Source organism: Patella vulgata, chromosome 7 (genome assembly GCF_932274485.2).
Source record: "Patella vulgata chromosome 7, xgPatVulg1.2, whole genome shotgun sequence".
NCBI classification, from domain to species: domain Eukaryota; kingdom Metazoa; phylum Mollusca; class Gastropoda; family Patellidae; genus Patella; species Patella vulgata.
The window spans coordinates 45,154,079-45,176,355 of NC_065885.2; the positions used below are offsets into that span (position 1 = coordinate 45,154,079).

Below are 22,277 nucleotides of genomic sequence, written 5' to 3' on the forward strand. Positions count from 1 at the left end.
TACAGTATTCAATTCATACCACAATTAAAAACCACATGTCAACAAAATATTCAAATCCCGTACGTGATAAAAATTGGTGACCTCGCTATTTTTCACACTTAATTCCTGTACGGCATTCAAATTTATGTCAGTAAATGTCCTACAAAATTAAGCATTTTCGTAATATGTTGAATGAAAGCTTGCCGATCCTGCTTCGGCATCAAATTCACAACCATAATATTCCTTTAGAATTACGTGTCTTCGTTTATACGGCAGCAAATGAATGCAGAACTTCCGAAATAGTTAAATCACTTGTAAACAGGCATAGCTAACTTCAGCGAATAACACTATTTCATAGTCACGACGAAGTGACAGGCATCATAGGCAACACAGAAGAATGATTGACATGCTTCTTAATTCCCGCCTACAAATACGTTAGAATTTCTGCTCATATAGCTATTGATAGCCCCTCCCCTTTTAGTTATTTTGCTGGGCGCGTACTAGTCTCGGTCACCCAGAAACTCCTAGTCTTCAACATATTCGTAGAATATTTTTCTGGATAATAGAGACTAATAGACTACCCCACATAACAATATGATGTTAATTTTACGTTACATTTACGTAAAAATGGTCAGTCAGTTTACCATCATTTTGCTCATCTTTTTAACGATAATTTTACGTCAGGAAATGACGTTAATCTAACGTAAACTTTACGTCATTTTTACGTTATATTTACGTCATTTTCTGACGTAAATCTAACGTAAACTTTACGTCATTTTCTGACGTAAATCTAACGTAAAATTTGCGTAAAGTTTACGTCATTTTCGTTAGATTTACGTCAGAAAATGACGTAAACTTTACGTTAGATTTACGTCAGAAAATGATGTAAATATAACGTAAAAATGACGTAAACTTTACGCTAGATTAACGTCATTTCCTGACGTTAAATTGTCGTTAAAAGGATGAGCAAAATGATGGATATCTAACCGACCATTATAACGTAAATCTAACATTAAATTAACATCATTTACGGATGCAATTCTAATGTCAAATTTTGATGACCAAAGTTACGAAAATATAACAAACCATTAAAACCTTCAAAATTATTCATTATTTGCGGCAGTAAATGGGAAGTACATTCAATCAATAATCAAATTTTCCTGACCCGTGGGTGAGGCTAAAAGTTGAGTGGTCCAACGTGTGCGCTTTAGATCATAAGGTCTGTCATTGAGTCAAGTGGTTTGTTTCCACACCCAACTTGAACATGGGTTTTCTCTGGGTCCTCCTACTACTAAAGATTCCTGGTGCGGATGAATTATTCAACTTGAATTGAATCACTTAGTCCCAAAGGACAGTTTATGTCTATTGGATGTTTTACCCCATTGCTCTCTATCTACCCATAACCAGTCAGAATTCTAAATGTATTGCACAGAAAAGTTAAAAATCTAGCAGAATAATATGACAAAATATACTACAAGTATGTATACATATACTTTATTTAAAAGACAAAAATATAATGTTATAAAATACAAAATACACATTTAAATATTAACAGTTTTTATCCACAGCTGTTTGAGAAATGAAGACGGGCATATGCCACACAGTGTGCAGAGCTATGGCGTACTCTTATATAAAATTCCAACTGCCAAGGGATCTTTCACACACACACACTTGAGTTTACACTGTACCTTGTTTTTTTGGTCCCTTCCGTATGACTAGTCAGCCATCCATGTCAGGTCCTCTGTCCGGCATCACTGACAAGGGAAAATGTTCAAGAAAAAGGTCTACATTAGCGCTATGAAAGTGCTGATATGCATATAAGAAAGAAAAAACTGGGATATTGACCAAATTGGGCCAAAACCTATAGCCTCTATCTTATTTGCTCAAGGTATTGATGGAATAGGAGTAACTTTGGAATGAGTGAAATGAAATGGGGTTTAATGTCCTATTCCGACAGGGCTAATGACATGGAAATATGCTATACAGTGTACTATTATGGAATTTTATCCAGACAGCGGCGCTAAAGCCTACTCTTATATCGAATTCAAACTGCCAAGGGATCTTTCACGTGCACACCAATGTGTGCACAGGACCTCGGTCATTCGTACCATCCAAACGACTAGACAGCTGTCCCTCCTTGTCAGGCCCTCTGTCCTGCACCTCTGACAAGGGGAGGAAACCAAGTCTGGAAATCACGAAGAACTTTCTCGGCCGACACTGGAATGGAATGTTGTGGAATGCTGAATATTGATAGGTTTCGTCCTCTCATGATTCCAGTGTGTAACACAAATTTGAAAAAGATCAATTAAGAATAAACACAGCATCTATTGCATTTGAAAAAGGGAGAATTAACCAAGGAAGGCAAAGTCCTGAAAAGCTGTATATTGATAATGCTTGTCCTCTCACAATCGGAATGATTCACATTTCACACCCAGTGTACGGACAAACAGGGCCAAAATTGATATGTGGGTGTATAAACAAAGATATATACTACACCAATATTACATGTGTTGCAGAATTGGTTTAACACATTTCAAATATAATTGTAACACGGATATTTGCAATGGTTGATCCATGACAAAAGATTTGAAATATTTTGAAGAGACGCAAAAGGTTACGCCATACAGTGTGCTATAAGGGAAATTTTGCCCAGGCAGCAACGCTATGGCCTACTCTTGTATCGAATTCCAACTGCCAGGGGATCTTTTATGTGCATGCCAATGTGTACACTGGACCTTGGGGTTTTTTTTGTCCCATCCAAACGACTAGACAGCTGTCCTTGTCAGGCCCTCCATCCTGCATCACTGACAATGGGAAACCACACCGGAAAATCAGGATGAACTTTCTCGGCCAATGCAGGGATCGAACACCCGACCTCAAGGCTAGCGAGTCAGCGTCTTACCCACTTAGCCACATGATCCCCCCTTGGCCTATGTACATGTAGAGATGAATTTTGAGCTACCTTTATATATATATTTCTATTTTTAAAACCCGCGACAAGTATATTTATATCAAGGATGTAACCCTCTATCAGTTAACCCGTCACGGATTGGTTGCATTGGTGAACCGGTTCAAAATATTCGTTTCATATCATACCTGACCTTCAAATCCAGGAATTGTAGCCACAACGGGGATCACGTTGGTTAAGTCGGTAAGACACTGGCTATCTAGTCTGGAGGTCGGGTGTTCGATCCCTGCATTGGCCGAGAAAGTTATTCCAGATTTTCCGGCATGGTTCTCCCTTGTCAGTGATGCAGGACAGAGGGCTAGACAAGACAGCTGTCTAGTCATTAAAATAGGACAAAAAAATGAGGTCCCATGTACACATTGGCGTGCACGTACAAGAGCCCTTGAAGTTAGAATTCGATATAAGAGAAGGCCGTAGTGCCACTGTCCGGGCAAAATTTCCCACATAGCACACTGTATGGCGTATGCCCATCTTCATTAGCCCAGTTCAGAGCAAAACAGTAGGACGTTAAACTTTCATTTCACTAGCCACAGCTCTGTTTTCTTTCACCAAAGGGGGGGGGGGGTGGATGGCTGAATGGTTAGCGTGCGCGCACTGTATCATAAAGTCTGTCATTGAGTCGACTGGCGTGGTTTTGAATCCCCAGTTGTACGTGGCAAGGAGTAGGGTCGCCTGTCCAACTTCATGGGTTTTCTCCGGGTCCTCCGGTTTCCTCCCACTCCTAAAGACCCCTACGCGCAAGCGAATTATGTAAATAAAAAATTAAACCATATGTTAGTCCCGAAATGACCTAGTTTGTGTCGAGTGGACGGTAAACCCCATTTCTCTCTCTCTCTCTTTCACCAAAGGGGGGGATCAAGTGGCTAAGTGGGTAAGACGCTGGCTCGCTAGCCTGGAGATCGGGTGTTCGATCCCTGTAAGTTCATCCTGATTTTCCGGCGTGGTTTCCCTTGTCAGTGATGCAGGACGGAGGGACTGACAAGGACAGCTGTCTAGTCGTTATGGGACGAAAAACTGATGTCCCGTGTAGACATTGGCGTGCACGTAAAAGATCCCTTGGCAGTTGGAATTCGATATAAGAGTAGGCCGTAGCCCCGCTGCCCAGGCAAAATTTCCCTCATAGCACACTGTATGGCATATGCTCGTCTTCATTAGCCCAGGTTAGGAGCAGAATAGTAGGACGTTAAACCCCATTTCATTTCATTTCATTTCTTTCACCAAAGACCACATAAATACTTCATTTAGCACTTGTCATTTGAAACAGTTATAGCCTATGTCTTGTCTGGAAGAGGGGGCATCATCACATTACCATACAGGGTATAAGTCGATGTTGAGTATAAGTCAAATTGCCAAATTTTACATTTTTCCGACCTACATCCATAATTAAGTAGAGGCGGTATATAAGACTAATGTTTTTCAACTCCACGAGTTTCGAGACTGTTATCCTAGTCTAATACCGTGCCGGTGTACGCCGAAGAAAAGTTGGGCCATATAAATAATGAGGGTCTGGGACAGTTGTCAATAACACTTGCATTTATAAACAAACATGAATCGTGATGACGAATTAGGATTCAATAAAAAAAAACAACATAGATATGGCCCATGAAGAGAGAAATTTTACAATAAAAAAAAATTAAGAGTGTTGGATATTGAACTGACAATGCAATCAAATGGACTTTCGGAAATGGCATTCTTATATAAATTTCATGGGCGTCAACATCTTGTTTTAGGACTAGTTACCTTCCTTAGACTTTGTTTATGATAATGTAAAAGACCGGATAATCTAGCCTATGACCGATTATTCTCAAATGTTGACAACGCAACCACACTAATATTCGTAGAATATAGAATATTTTTTTCTAGATGATAGAGACTAATAATATGCCAACATTGAAATGTGTGCATAAAAATTGGATATACTTAACTACACCAATATTATACCTATGTCATAGAATTTGTTACAAACATTACAAATATAATCTTAATAGAGATCTTTGCTATGGTTGATCTATCAGTAAAAATTGGAAGATTTGTAAGGAACGCAAAAGGTTATTGTTTACTGGCTGCAGCAGGGAGCAATAACAGGAACACAGATGATTTTCAACTCACTGATACAACTCAGTTTAAACTTTAAGCCAAAGAGCTGTTATATAATACTGTGACAGGATATCTGCTCTAAACTAACTAGTCATCAAAGAATTGACTGTCAAAAGTTCAGACAGAAAGTATTTTAGGCCTACAATGCTTGTAAAGCTTTGGCCTACATTCTGATGATATTTGTGCTACCATAGATACATATATATTTATATCATTACGTTATGTGACAAGTAGTAGTGTTTGGCAAGTAGTAGTGTTGTCTAACTATCATTATAAAGCCCATATAAATCTTTTTAGAACTTCTTTGTCATTACTGCCACCAAGGGTGCTCAAATATACATGTAGGATCTGTAAAAAAAAAAAATAAATAAATAAAAAGCAACTTTATACTCCCCAAAAAAAACGTAATTGGGTTAAACGGCCTACTGTTCAGCTCCAACTGGGCTGACAGCCAACCTACTGTGGATCTGTAATGAAATGGGGTTCAACATCATACTGTTCTGCTCAAACTGGGCTAAAGAAGTTGGACAAATGCTTGAAAGTGTGCTGTGATGGAAATTTTGACTGGACCGTGTGTACAAAAGAGCTTGGTTTTTTGTCCTATCCGAACAACTGTACATTAGCCCTTACCAGCCCCTCTGTCTTGCACCAGTTAAAAGAGGAACCATGCCAGAAAATCCTGATGAACTTTCTTGGCCACCACAAGAGAAAATAAGCAGGGGAGTAGGACTGAAACCTTTATGTACAAGTATGTACGGGCAAACTTGTTATTTAATGTTATAGGCCTATGTATATGATTAGAGTCTTGATTATCCATTTTTCAATTAAATTAAATCATTAACATTAACCGCCAGTGTTTGAATCTGTGAACATCTCGAGTACCCGATGGCATTGAGACTTGATTATAGACTTAGCAAGTTAATACATTAAAATGTCTTATAAAAAATTTTAACATTTACAGTCTCAAGAAATACCTACTTAACCTACGTACAATATATAGATTTAGCTCTTGCATTATGCATTATTAAATTTGCAAAAATATCAGTACAATAACAACAAAAAAAACCAACCTGAAACACCCATAAAAATGTTTAGAAAATACTACATGTACTTATATTATAATTAGCACAGCCTGAATTTTAACAGTCTACATCATTAATAAATTCGTTATGTGTTTGATAATTTTTGGATCCAGATTTTTTAAAAACAATTTTGGAACCAGTATTACTTTCGATAACTTAAAGCAATGTTGATTTTGTTTATGAATAGTATGGTTTACGGACAATGTAACTGCATCGTGTTAAAAACAAATACTGACTGTCTGATATACAAAGTTGCGTGCAAACTTTTTCCACGGCCAGATTATTTTTTTTATCAACATTAGATCTATCGGTATACTGTCAACGGAAGTTCGCATAAAAAGTGCACTTACCTTCAACTTTACTTTGCTGAATCCAAAATCGTGTGTGTATGTGTGGAATAGCTTTATTTAACTTTAAATCACGGCATCATTTCTTCTTTGGGAAAAATAATAATTACATTATGCCGCCATTTTAAATCCCAGAATTCCGTACGTTCCGGTCAAACGAACAAACAAAAAATATTTAATAAATAATTGAAGCAATTTAGATAAATAACAACAATAACCGTAACCTATAAAAAAAATATTGTAATGTGAATAGAAATAATATGATATAAACCGATTTAAACACAATCATCAACCGTGAACAGATCGTGACCTCGACCTTGCCCGAGTCGATAAAAATATATTTTTACATCTATGTAGTTCTAAAAATGGCGGCTGTTCGTTTGAAAGGCCTGTAATATTTCTGATAATGAATCTATTCATATAATTTGTTTGTATACGCTCTACCATATTTTATGTGAGGTTACATAATTATGTTATATTAAAAGAATAATCAAATCGGGGAATTTAAATTTTCAGAGATAGGTCTTTTATCGAGAGACGATAAATATATGGACTTTTTTAGCTAGAGTAGATCTCTATGTTAATTGACTGGGTCATTAATATGTAACAGGCATTGCCTGAGTAGAGCGAAGCTGATTATTGTCAAATATAAAACCTTCATAATTAATTTTCTCAAGTGATACAAAAAATGTTAAATAATTTAGTTTTTCAAAATTGATTTTTATTTAGATCTAAATTTTATACATTAATTTTGTTTTTAAAAAAAAGAACAAAAAAGTGTGAGAATTATTTTCATTGACGTAAAAAATATGTGACGTCATTGATTAGACGCATCATAGAAATAGTTCTATGAGGCGCGTAATCTTGCTTGGACGAGATTTGGTAAGTTGACATGCGCATTGCCTGTTTTCTCCAGTGTATCCGGTTTCGGTCTGAATTTTTTCTTAATCAACAGTCTGTGGGTAACATTTTCAATTACGCTCCTGTGTTACCGGAAAAGAGCTTTGCTCAAGCAACGCGCTTCGCGCGATGCTGTAGAGCTTCGCTCTCTATTATCTATTTTTCAGATTCATAACTTAAAAAAATGGAACTAGTCTTGGTCCAACCTTTATTTTTATATGGTTTTACAACTTATATAATTAAGTGTTGAACTTTTAAATTCGAAATAAAAAAACGGCACCAATCGACTCATGACCTATTTTATATATTAGGCGTTTTTGTGAGTCGATTAGATTAGGTTTTGATTTGCTAGTACGATTTGGTATGATTTCGATTTGATTAGTGTAGTCCAAGTTACCTACAGATTACAGTGACACTGCTGGCACCCAGAGGGCCTAAAATTGCTTAGAGCCAGAGGTGATCTAACATTCTTGTGGACTATAAAGTTAACATTAAAGGAGCTAAATCGCTAACATTTGGGACCTAGAAATTGACAAAAGTGGGTCGCAATGCATATAATACTGTAGTATGAATGTATATAAACTGATTTACATTCAATGGTTTCCGTTTTTACTCCAATTTCAAATCCGTTATGTTCGGCGAAATAAGCCAGCAGTCTCAAGCGAGTGCAAATTTCTAGCGTCTGGTTATTCCAGTTTACATACGCCGTTTGATTTGGTGCAATGTGTCTAGCCTCGTCCCTCGAGTCTCTTGATACAACTAGGGCTGAAGCGCATTATGGTACACGATTCGTGTACCAATGGTAAAATGTTTATTTTGTCTTAAATATTGGATATCAAAAGCCCATCTTTTCCCGTTAAGATCACAACATGAATGTTGATATAATTTGACAAATAAATCGTGTTTTCAATGTTGAAGATTTTGGATGATATTGAGTTAGAGACTTAGCTACTTTAAACACATCAAATGCGTTTTAAAAAAACATTTTTTATGGAGAAAAACAACAATAAGCATTAAAAATTACTTACGATGTCGAACATTCCGCCATTTTGAAAACGTCAAATCTAATCGCCTAAACACCTCCTGGGACGATTAGGTCGATTTGCCTAATCAGTTGAGTTAAATCGTCTCACAAATGTAACGATTAGCATAATCAACTTGGTTCACAAATGCGTATAATAGCTAATCGGTCTAATCTAATCGGTTCACAAAAACGCCTATTGTATATGTAGACAGCCGCCATTTTAAATGACATTAACAACACACATTGATTTAAGCTCTGAGTGAGCTAATGAAGACAGGCATACACTATATACAGTGTACTATGACGGAAACTTTGCACGGATAGCGGCACTATATAGCCTACTCTGATATTGAATTACAACTGTCGGAGTGTCTTTTACGTGCATGCCAATATGTACATGAGGACTTGATTTTTCGTATGACCCGAACAACTATACCTTATCCCTTGCCAGATCCTCCGCCCTGCCACAGTCCATAGAAAATTTCCGTCATAGCACTCTGCATTGCGTATGACTATCTTCAATAGTCCGACTGGTGCAGAAAAGTATGAAAATGAATTTTAAATGGGGTTTGAACATCCTACTATTTTATTCCAAGTGGGCTAATGAAGAAGGGCATATGCTATAATGGTTAAAATGTTGTGATTTCGGGTTAAAATGCCGTGATGTTGGGTTATCGCCTTACGAAGGGTGATATCAGTCACCATATCTACTGGGTTTCTTTAATACTCATATTTATAGTATTTTATAGAGTCAGACTAGTGGACTAGTGAATGCACGGATTAGTGCACCTATTGGTAATGACTATATGCGGAAATGCTGCTCTCCAGGCAAAATGTCTTTCCTAGCACATCTTCATTAGTAAGTGCGGTAATGCTGCTGTCCAGGCAAAATTTCTGTCATAGCACATCTTCATTACTAATTTTGATAAAGCCACGGTGGCTAAGTGCGTAAGATGCTGGCTCGATAATCCAGAGCACGTGTTCGATCCCTGCATTGGTGGAGAAAGTTCATCAGGATTTTCCGACATGGTTTCCCCTTGTCAGAGGTGCAGGAACAAGGACAGTAGTCTAGTCACTCAGATGGGACAAAAAACCGAGGTACCATGTATACATTGGCTTGCACGAAAAGATTCCTTGGCAGTTGGATTCGATATTAGTAGGCCATAGTGCCGCTGCTGGGGCAAAATTTCCCTCATAGCACATTGTATGGTATGTACCTGTCTTCATTAGCCCAGTCGGAGCAGAACAGTAGGACAATAAACCGATTTCATCAGGACAAATCTACATGAGGAAAAACCTACATTTCACAAACTTAGTAATTAGTAATGGGGGGGGGGGGTTGGATGGCTGAATGGTTAGCGTGCGGGCGCTGTATCATAAAGTCTATCATTGAGTTGACTGTCGTGGTTTCGAATCCCCGGTTGTACGTGACAAGGAGTAGGGTCGCTTGTCCAACCTCCGGTTTTCTCCCACTGCTAAAGACCCCTACGCGCAAGCGAATTATGTAAATAAAAATTAAACTATATGTTAGTCCCGAAATGACCTAGTTTGTGTCGAGTAGACGTTAAACCCCATTTCTCTCTCTCTCTCTAGTAATTAGTAACACACTGGCTAGCAAATGAGGGGTTCAATTTCCGTGTTGGTCGAGAAAAATGAAATGAAATCGGGTTTAATGTCCTACTGTTCTGCTCCTAAACTGAGCTAATGAAGACGAGCATACGCCATACAGTATGCTATGAAGGAAATTTTGCCCAGGCAGCGGCGCTATGGCCTACTCTTATATCAAGTTCCAACTACCAAGGGATCTTTCATGTGCACTCCTGTGTGTACACGTGACCTCAGTTTTTCATCCCTGACTAGACAGCTGTTCTTGTCCGGCCCTCCGTCCTGTATCACTGACAAGGGGAAAACACGCAGGAAAATCTGGATGAACTTTCTCAGCCAATGCAGGGATCGAACACCCGACCTCCAGGCTAGCGAGTCAGCGTCTTACTCACTTAGCCAACGTGATCCCCATGTTGGTCGAGAAAGTTCCCTTTGTTAGTAGTGGTGTAGGACAGAGGACCTCAAAAAAACAGTGTCTAGTCCATCACGTGGGTGTGCACGTAAAAGAACCCTTGACATTTGGAATTTGAAATGAGAGTAGATCATTCATTCATTCGTTTTCTCTTTGTGTGTCACCTACAGTTCGCAACTATTAAAGGAGCTAGATCTCTATTCTTGGGCACTTAGAAATGAAATGAAATGAAATGAAATGGAGTTTAACGTCCTACTTTTCTGCTCCTAACCTGGGCTAATGAAGACAGGCATACGCCATACAGTGTGCTATGAGGGAAATTTTGCCCGGACAGCGGCACTAAGGCCTACTCTTATATCGAATTCCAACTGCCAAGGGATCTTTTACGTGCACGCCAATGTGTACACGGGACCTCGGTTTTTCGTCCCATCCGAACGACTAGACAGCTTTCCTTGTCAGCCCCTCTGTCCTGCATCACTGACAAGGGAGAACCACGCTGGAAAATCTGGATGAACTTTCTCGGCCAATGCAGGGATCGAACACCCGACCTCCAGGCTAGCGAGCTAGCGTCTTACCCACTTAGCGACGTGATCCCCCACTTAGAAATGGATATAAAATGTAATGAAATGAAATGGGGTTTAACGTCCAACTGTTCTGCTCCGAACTGGGCTAATGAAGATGGCCATACACCATACAGTGTGTTATGAGGGGAATTTTGCCCCGACAGTGGCACTACGGCCTACTCTTATATCGAATTCCAACTGTCAAGGGATCTTTTACATTCATGCCAATGTGTACACGGGACCTCGTTTTTTTTTTTATCCCATCTGAACAACTAGACAGCTGTCCTTGTCAGGCTCTTCGTCCTGCATCACTGACAAGGGGAAAAAACGCCGGAAATCTGGATGAACTTTCTCGGCCAATGCAGGGATCGAACACCCGACCTCCAGGCTAGCGAGCCAGGGTCTTACCCATTTTTGTCCCATTTTAATGACTAGACAGCTGTCTTGTCAGGCCCTTAATTGTTAGTATCATGACATTAAACTGACATTTGTTTTACGTTTTACAACTAATATCAGGTTTATGTTAGAAAACTAACGTTAGATTTATGTTAGAAAACTAACGTTAGATTTACGTCAGAAAACTAACGTTAGATTTACGTCAGAAAACTAACGTTAGATTTACGTCAGAAAACTAACCATAAACTAACGGTTAGAAACCTGATGTAAAATTTACGTTAGATTAACGTTAGAATTATAACCAATAATACATATATAATTATTATGTCTGAATTCCGACTATATATCAATTGTTAGAATGTGCACACACTTGTAATGTTATTTAATCAAGAAGTATTCAAAGGGAAAAAAATTGGTTAGTAATCCGTCATAAAGTTTACGTTACATTTACGTCATTTTCTGACGTAAAAGTAACCATAACCATTATGACGTAAAAGTAACGTAAATTTAACCAAAGAATTTTACCATTATTGGACGCTAACCAAAATCTAACCATAATGACGTAAACTTTACGTAAATCTAACCATCAATGTTAACTGGGACGTGACTCACATCACATGGCTTCATAGTAAGCACTGCCTAATAATATGTTAAGCAATATTCGTGCCGCGCTCGAGATCAAGGGAAAGTGCCACTGTGGATGAGAATTTCTATATGGATTCTTAAAAGACGTAAAAGATATCGTAGACAAAATGACTGTCCATTGATTTAGGGTGTTATTTACTCTTACGATATGTGACATCTATGATTAGTTTATTATAGATGATGTCGGCTCACATCAATGCGATTAAGATGTCCGACAAATGAGAAACAACGAGGTAAACACGTGGTATAAATTATAATCATTCTTATTGAATTGATGAATAGTCCGACAACAGGAAAGCAATGACTTTTGTTTAAGATTAGATTGATGAATTGTCCGACAAAGGATTAAGTCAGTCAATCAAGGCAGATTAAGTAGTTAAATCAAGGTAGGTTTATACTATAGATGGTATAACACGATAAATACGTTGATCACTTAATTACCTAATAAACCCAGCGTATTATCGATGATAATCGGGTTGAGTGGTAGTTATACACTCAGTAAACTATATTAATTTCGGAATTTTGAATATTATTCACCATGTCTTGATGTCCGATTGGGCATATTCCCGGTCGGACAATTTTGGGCGTTTGGAAAAAAAAGATTCGGACAAGTCCGGAATATACGGGCAAAATCCCATCACTGATACGGACACATATTTAATATTCCATATTGTTTATACTGTATTAACAGGCCTTTAACAAATAGATCATGCTATAACCCTATTCTAAACCCGTATCCATGATTTGTTTTACGTTAAATTTTTAGATTTCGAAGCGCACACAATTAAGCAGAATTGGGAGTAAAAAAAAAAAAAAAAAATTACTACGGCTTATTATGAAAATCGTTTCAAATAAAGCAACCGAAATAAAGAAAAAGACACCAAAGTGATTTCCAAAGACGATTGCATGCTTTTAGAATAGAACAAGCTAGGCGACACATGGAGCCGTGCCTAGTCCATGCTTTCGATTTATACATGCAACGGATGCGGGACCGAGAGTTAGATTTCTTTACGTTTGACTAATTGTCCAAGAAGGGTCATCTAAGCTGTTGAAAGAAGGGAACCAAACATACCCTAATGCGAATATAGCGGGAAGACGTCATGTAAATCGGCGAAAAGCCGTTTTGTATGAAAATATGATTACAATATAATGGCTGCTTCGAAAACAGATTGGTTAATCTGATAACAATGGCGATTAGAATATATCGGATAATCAAATTGGGGTTGGTTATGATATCGGGAAATGACGGTACTGCGTGTGATCAATTTTAAGATACGAGCATTTATATAGTGGTACGCACGATAATTTGTAAACAAATTAAACCGACAAAAAAGATCAAATATATAAATAACTGCAGTCCGACTATGATACGAAGTACAAAACACGTAGTATTCATCAAGAAATGAAATACATATAAGAAAGGATATACGTATCTATCCCACGTATAAATCCATGTATAAAGACCTACACTTAACAAAGACCGATGTCGAACAAAAAATCGCATGGTAAATTAGATTTAACACCCACGCGTCAGATAAAGCCTGCTGGTCCTTGATAAATGACCTTTGCTGCAGTTATAACACGCTTTCGAGAAAACTCACCAAACAAAGAATACACACCATGTCAGTTGTTTTTAACCCGTTCGTTAATTAACACACCAGTACAGAAAACGCACCGTCGCCGAGATTTTCACCCCTAGCGATAATTATATCACCTTTCAGTCAATTTCTCACCCCTGTTAATTAACACACCGTACCTACAGATTTTAGCCTCTATGTATTAGATTTGTTGCGATAATTAGAATTTTACCGATATTGGTACAAATTTACTAAAAATCGAGAAATCTATACTGTAAAAGTACAAATCTCACCTCAAAGAAAAAACTACTGACAGTTATATATATTTTAGATAACACGATTTATGCTATGATGCGTTGTTTGACAGCTGATTTAATCATGTGCACCTTTATGTTTTTAAAAGTCAGGATTGTCTGCATCTTTGCTTTTGAGGAATTGTAAAGGTGCACTGAAAACAAATTTTAACACAAACAATAAAAACTCCAATTAAAACTTTAATTTTGAACATCTTACCACATACAGGAATAAACTAAAAATATTAAAGGCAATTACCCTGTCAATTTCAACACATTCTTTAAAACAACAATTTTGACTACATGCAATGTCCTGGCACAGATCAGGGCACCTCCATTAATGACGTGATAGTGATGCTGAGTTGATCAAAATCAGTTGATTTTTAACACTGCCCATAACATTTTAAAATTGTCAAAACGTTTCTAACGTCCAAATCATCCCATCTGTGTGGGGTTGGATGGCTGAATGGTTAGCGTGCGCGCGCTGTATCATAAAGTCTGTCATTGAGTCGGCTGGCGTGGTTTCGAATCCCCAGTTGTACGTGACAAGGAGAAGGGTCGCCTGTCAAACCTCGTGGGTTTTCTCCGGGTCCTCCGGTTTCCTCCCACTGCTAAAGACCCCTACGCGCAAGCAAATTATGTAAATAAAATTAAACCATATGTTAGTCCCGAAATGACCTAGTTTGTGTCGCGTGGACGTTAAACCCCATTTCTCTCTCTCTCTCTCATCCCGTCTGTTATTGATTTATTTACCCTATACATAATATACCAAATAAACTTCACGTTTAGGTAGGTCTTAATGGAGGGGCGGGCGTTTGCGGCACTACTACATTGGTACCATATTTTAAAAAAAATGTATAACAAATATAAATTAACGGAACGGACAACTGTATATATGTATAAATGTTTAGTTTATATTCTTAAAAGTCTCAAATAGTTTTATATTTTGTATTTTGATATGTTCTTGTCGTATATATGTTTTGTATGTACATAAATTGGACTTACTTTTGTAAATTCTGGAGAGGAGTCAACATAGGCTTAGCCTGTTCTCCAATCCATTTTCAAATGAAATAAAATATTGTTTATAAACAAAAAAAATGCTTGTGACATCAAGTTTCTTTGCCTCCTGATTGATTTCGCATGTGCAGACCACGGAGCACCTATATGCAACCCCACTATATTACCTCTACAACAGCTTAATCTGTTCTGACCTATAAAAACAATGTTGGTGTCATGAGCGTAAACCGGTTTACCCTCAAAATTTTCAGGAAGATCAGTCCCAGCCAGTTGATGATTTCATCACCAGATGTAAATTTTGAGATCATTATGAATTGATGAATGACTCAGAACAACTTATCATTGGAACCAAACACAACAAAATCCAGGACCAGTTCATTTGCAAGGATGAAACATTAATTCAATCCAACCTTCCAGTCAACATTCCACACCAGGAGATCACAGATATCAGGTAACCTTTGTCAATATCAAATTAATTAAAATACTTTCAAAATACATCTAGTGATATCATTTTATTCAGGAAGAACGATACCAGTTCAGATGACTCTGTGCTAACATATGAACTTAAAGCACAGCTTATGAAAAATGTTCAGGTGCAAAATGAAAGATTAAAGATGGAGCTGGCACTACAAGAGAAAGTGGATGAATTAAAACTTATAAATGAACAAAAGTGTAAATTACAAGAAGATTGTAATTTATCAAGAAATAATTCTATGAAACTTGTGAATATGTTTGAAAGAAAGGCGAAAGAAGGTAAGAAACTTAGAAATTTTATATTTTCTGGCCCAGTGCAAATCAGACATTGTTACTTTGATTTATAAATATCTTGAGATATCAGGAACCAGGCCCATGAGAACCATGACACAATTGGGTATGTCAAACTTGTCATCACTGTAGCCAGGTTTGTTTCACAATGTTAAAAATCATACCGATCAACTGTACCCACATTTTCATGTGATATAAAATAATTGGAAAACGAGGAGGGCTACGGCAACACTCCCTTAAATCAGTAGAAAAGCTGGACAGGCTGGTACATCGGCGTAGGATCTGGATCAAAAAGAGATGACGTCCCAGGATTTTTAAATTTATTAATGTACAATGATTTTCTTTCAAACCAATCATTGTACATTAATAAATTAAAAAACCTGTGACGTCATCTCTTTTGTTTGTATATAAGGCGTCACAGGATTCATAAAAAATCATTCTTGAAAAAGGGTATTGTACCCGAAACGTTGGATTGATATAAAGATCTTTTAAATCTACAAGTCTGTTGCTAGTTCTGTTTGGCGGGGATTCTTTAATTTTATATAAAATAATTAATAGAATACAATAGCAAAAAACCATCGTTTTATCCAACGTTTCGTCAGTAAAAATACTAACTTCTTCAGGGATGAAGAACTAAATTCAAAATGACTGGAAGTCAGTTATGACATTATAGGAAGTTATGACATCGTGGCAGTGATGACGTCATAGACTTAGATACATAACGTGAAAATTTAGCTTAACTAAAACTTATGTAAAATTTTACAAGTAAGGAAAACTTATGCATTGTTATGAATGATTTTGAAACCCCCTGGATTTAACTCATTTAAACCATTAGGCCAAACTGAATCAAGTCTATGAATCCACAGACTTTCTGCTGTGTTCAATTTTTTCTGATCTTTATCAGGAATTTTTTGTACTATGGTACACACGAAATCATGACCCGGTATATTAAAATGGGGGGAATGGCCAGGTTTTTTAAGCTTTATATTACTTCTGTGCTTATTAAGTCGAGTGCTGAAAGGAGTAATGGTTTGGCCTACATATTGTATACTACAATATACAACATAAGAACTGGCACAGTTGACAGAGTCTCTAATCTTGAATGATTTCATGTCTTTACTGTTACTTCTTGATTATTACACATAGTCTCGCATGATTTGCATAATTTTCGTAAACAAGGTTGACATCCGTATGAAATTTTGTCCTTAATATGCTTATTACTAGTGTCAGAAGTTCTCAACTTATTTTCTTTCAAGATATTGCCAATAGTGCGGTTCTTCCTCTCTGCTATTATTTTGCTGCTATTCATAATTTTTGTCATACGTGAACTTGTGTCTAAAATACTTCTGTCTTTAATCATTTGGTGAAGGTAAGGTTGTCTAGGGTCAAAGGTAGTTGTCCATGGAATAATGTTCACATTAGTATCGGTCTTGGATTGGTCGGTCAATATTTCAGTCCTGGTCTTCTGATCTGCGCGTTTAAATGCCTTTAGAATAATTTTCTTGGGATATCCGAATTGTTTCAGAAAGGATCCAAAATTTTTTAGGTTTGATTTGGTCCAGCTATCTTTACTACAAATCCGTTTTATACGTAGAGCACCACTTTAAGGGATAGCGTTAAAGGTGTGTTTGGGATGACAACTTGATGAAGGAAGATAATGATGGCAATCTGTTCTCTTGGAATATAGATTTGTCTCTAACTTTTCTTTTTCTTTGACACCTTTTACATCTAGGAAATTAACTGAGTTACTATTTATATCTACAGTAAATTTAATGCATCATTTTGATCTAGTCAAAATTGATCCCATCAAACCGTCTGTATTTAGTTTGTTTTTTCTGATTGGAAGTTTCACATATTACCTAAACAGGACTGTATCTTCAAGCTCTAGATGATGAAGGAACTAAATTCCAAAATGCCTGCAAATCAAGCTAAAACCCCCATGTGAAGATGTTTCCTCAGTTAATAACTCATGGAAATTGATATTATGCAACACCTCAAAAAGACTCAGAAATGAATCCATCAACTTCTACAAAACCCGAATTATTGACATTAGGAATAATTTAGTCTCAGCCAAAGTCAGATTACAACAGCTACTGCCCCCTGAAGATTTCAAATTACAACTAGAAAAAACTGAATACAGTTGCCAGAGACTTAAACGTTCCATACAACAAAATCATCAGAAAAAAACTCTTCTCTTTAAACACTTTGAAGATTGCCAACTACACAACATCAACAGCAAAAAGTTGTGTTCCAGTGAGGAAAAAGAAGAAAAATCGCAGATTCAAGAAAATAAAAGACAAAGAACATGTTTCCCAAAATTTCATCTACAATGTAAGTACTAGACAGTTAGAACCTGCTAAAGTAAAACTTTTAAATAGAGGACTATCATTCTGTCCAGTACCACATAAATATGACCAAATTAGAGAACTTCATGACTTAAGAGCATTTCATCGACGACTAAGACTTTCTGAGGTTTTTTTTGAAAAACCATCACAGCAAATCTTACCTAAATCACTGTATATCAAGAGTGAATGGTCACCACCTTGTGGAAGGGATGAAGCTCTGGAGCTCCACTGTACCAACCAGTATCAAACAATAAAAAACTACACAGAAAATAAAGTACGAGATAATTTAACTCGCGAAGAGAGGAAAGCCTTATCAAGTTTGAAGCATGACCCTAATATTATCATTGGTAAAGCTGATAAAGGAAGTAGTATTGTCATCTGGAATAAAGAAGACTATGTTAAAGAATGTATGAAACATCTAGAAGATAACTCTGTGTATGAGAAAGTTAGTGGAGACAAGTCCAGCAAGATCCATGGACAATTGACAAAATTTGTGACTGGCCTTAAATTCCGGAAAATGAACGGAAAGCTATCTTGGACAGACCTAGCTGTTGATAAACCAGCCCATTTCTACATTTTAGGAAAAGTTCATAAAATTTCCCAGTTCTTATGTTGTATATTGTAGTATACAATATGTAGGCCAAACCATTACTCCTTTCAGCTTTCAACTTAATAAGCACAGAAGTAATATAAAGCTTAAAAAACCTGGCCATTCCCCCCATGTAACCTCCCATTTTAATATACCCGGTCATGATTTCGTGTGTACCATAGTACAAAAAATTCCTGATAAAGATCAGAAAAAATTGAACACAGCAGAAAGTCTGTGGATTCATAGACTTGATTCAGTTTGGCCTAACAGTTTAAATGAGTTAAATCCAGGGCGTTTCAAAATCATTCATAATCATGCATAAGTTTTCCTTACTTGTAAAATTTAACCTAAGTTTTAGTTAAGCTAACCTTTCACGTTATGTATCTAAGTCTATGACATCATCAATCCCACGATGTCATAACTTCCTATGATGTCATAACTGACTTCCAGTCATTTTGAATTTAGTTCTTCATCCCGGAAGAAGTTAGTATTTTTACTGACGAAACGTTGGATAAAACCATGTGTTTTTGATATTGTATTCTATTAATTATTTTATATCAACTTATCTGAATATCAAATGCATCATTTTGACTTAGTCAAAATTGATCCCATCAAACTGTCTGTACATGTATTTGGTTTGTGTTTCCTGTTTCTACTGATTGAAAGTTTCACACATTTTCATGTGGACGTATACTGTTGTCCCTGTCTCTCCGTCCATCCACAATTTGTTTGTGGACACTCTACAGGTCACAATTCTTATCGGATTTGGACAAAATTTAAAATATGGGTTTATCTTGAAAAGATCTACGTTCCTTTCGACATTGGCATGTATTGGATCGAAACTCCATGGATTATGGCCCCTGATTGTACGAAAAATCACGTTTTTAACTTGTGGACACTGTAGAGGTCGCAATTTTTATTTGATTTAGATCAAACTTGAAATGTATGTTTATAACCCAAAGATCTTGGTTCCTTTCGATATAGCTGCTGGGGGCGTATGTTTCATTGCCTGGCAACCTATCTTAGATGTGAACATGATACAGGCTACAGTTTTTATATGCCCACATTTTCATGTGGAAGTATATTGTCGTCGCCCCTGTCCATCCGTATGTCTGGACGTTCGTCCGTCCACAATTGTTTGAGGACTCTCTACAGGTCACAATTCTTATCCTATTTTGACGAAACTTGAAATATAGATTTATCCCCAAAAGATCTCGACTGCTTTCGATATTGGCATGTATCAGATTGAAACTTCATGGATTATGGCCCCTGATTGTATGAAAAATCACGTTTTTAGCTTGTGGACCTTGACATGCATGAAACTTGACATGCATGTTTATAACCCAAAGATCTTGGTTCATTTCGAGATTTGCGCCCATCGGAACGTAACTTCCTGAATTATGGCCCCTGATTGTCTGAAAAATGGCCTTTTTATCCGCCCACATAGAAATGTGGACGTATATTGCCATCGCCCCCATCCGTCCGACTGTCCATCCATCGTCCACAATTTCTTGTGAACGCTCTAACGCCAAAAGTTATCATCCAATTGTTTTAAAATTGATATATGTAATTAATTACATTACCATTACTTTTTAAATGTAATCATTACAATTACTTTCTCATTTTTTGCAATGTAATTAAAATTACCATTACCCATTACATTGAAAGTAGTTAATTATAATGACCCATTACTTTATGACTATATAAATAAAAAAAACATTTTTCATAGAAATTAAAAAGACAATCTTATTTTTCTGCCATGAAATACCTACAAAATCAAACGCAAAATAATCCTTGATTCACTTAATAGATATTTATTTATGAATTATTATTTTTAGCAATTATAACATCTAAAGTACTGTATTTTCTTTTAAGTAATTTTTTAAAAATTTTAATCAATCCAAATAGTTTGTCTGAGTATAATATATTTCATAATAACTGGTAAATTATTCAGCATGACTCCAAAAGAAAATATATGTTAGTTTTAAGTAACCATAAAATGATGAGATACTTGAAGGTCATTGTTTGGTTTGTCACTTGTTACCTTGAGATTAAGTGCAGTAAGATTATTTATTGTCTTTTAATCTAATTGATTGATTGATTGACTGATTGATTTAGGTTACATGTCTAAAAAGGGTTCCTACATAAAAAGTAATAAAAGAAAATGTTTAATGCCTTCTTATTTTTCTTATAATTTGTTAAAACTGATTTAAATCTTTTTTAAAAATTATAATGAATTGGATTTTTGTCAGATACACTTAATTACTATAAAATTTGAGGCTTGTCATAAATTATTGGAAATATTTATATGTGCCATAAAATGTAATTGAAGAGTAATTGAAATGTAATTGACCATTACATGATTTTTGGAATGTAATTAATTACATTTCCATTACTCATTACTTTTGAAAACTTCCATTACTCATTACATGGCCATTACTTAAAAAATGTAATGATTACATTCCATTAACATTACCCATTATCATTACCCCAGCCCTGCATTAGTGAGATGATAAAGCCTATTTAATATCAATAATTTCCGTTTATAACGTCTAGAGTTATGGCCCCTGTTTCACTATGTTGAACCTTGTGAACGCTGTAATGCCAAAAGTTAACATCCAATCTTTGTGAAATTTATATGCAATATTTAAATCAGGGAAACAAAGAATCATATTGAATTTCAGCAATTTCCGTTTATTACTTCTAGAGTTATGGCCCTTGTTTCACTTTGTTTAACCTTGTGAACGCTCTAACCCCAAAAGGTATCTTCCTATCTTTCTGAAATTTATATGCATTTTTTAAATTAGTGAAACGAAGAAGCCTATTTAGTTTCAATAAATTTCCGTTTATAACCTCTTGATTATCGCCCTTGTTTCACTTTGTTGAACCTTGTGAACGCTCTAATGCCAAAAGTTAACATCCGATCTTTGTGAAATTTATATGCAATATTCAAATTAGGGAAACGAAGAAGCCTAATAAATTTCAGCAATTTCTGTTTATTACTTCTAGAGTTATGGCCCTTGTTTCACTTTAACCTTGTGAACGCTCTTAACCCCAAAAGTTATCATCCTATCTTTCTGAAATTTATGTGCATTATTTAAATTAGTGAAACAAAGAAAGAATCCTATTTAATTTCAATAATTTCCGTTTATAACGTCTAGAGTTATGGCCCTTGTTTCACTTTGTTGAACCTTGCGTGAACGCTCTAATGCCAAAATTAAGTTAACATCCGATCTTTGTGAAATTTATATGCAATATTTGAATTAGAGAAATGAAGAAGCCTATTGAATTTCAGCAATTTCCTGAATTTCAGCAATTTCCGTTTATTACTTCTAGAGTTATGGCCCTTGTTTCACTTTGTTTAACCTTGTGAACGCTCAAACCCCAAAAGTTATCATCCTATCTTTATGAAATTATATGCATTATTTAAATTAGTGAAACAAAGAAGCCTATTTAATTTCAATAATTTCCGTTTATAACGTCTAGAGTTATGGCCCTTGTTTCACTTTGTTGAACCTTGTGAACACTCTAATGCCAAGAGTTAACATCCGATCTTTGTGAAATTTATATGCAATATTTAAATTAGGGAAACGAAGAAGCCTATTAAATTTCAGCAATTTCCGTTTATTGCTTCTAGAGTAATGGCCCTTGTTTCACTTTGTTTAACCTTGTG

At 36.3% G+C, this 22,277-nt stretch overlaps 1 protein-coding gene across 10 annotated transcripts in view; it reads left to right on the top strand.

The window, feature by feature from the left end:
* Positions 1 to 22,277, top strand: part of LOC126828382 (trichohyalin) — a 183,168-nt gene that overhangs the window by 92,235 nt on the left and 68,656 nt on the right. For 9 of the 10 annotated variants that reach the window (XR_008788842.1, XR_008788841.1, XR_008788840.1 and 6 more), the window contains one exon: positions 15,426 to 15,658. Coding sequence is in view for 3 of the 10 variants with exons in the window: in XM_056102459.1 (XP_055958434.1) it covers positions 15,426 to 15,658 (233 nt within the window). In the remaining 7 variants the exon portion in view is untranslated. Of the gene's footprint in view, positions 1 to 12,024; positions 12,405 to 15,425; positions 15,659 to 22,277 lie in introns of those variants that run through there. The other variant, XR_007683010.2, reaches the window with a different exon arrangement.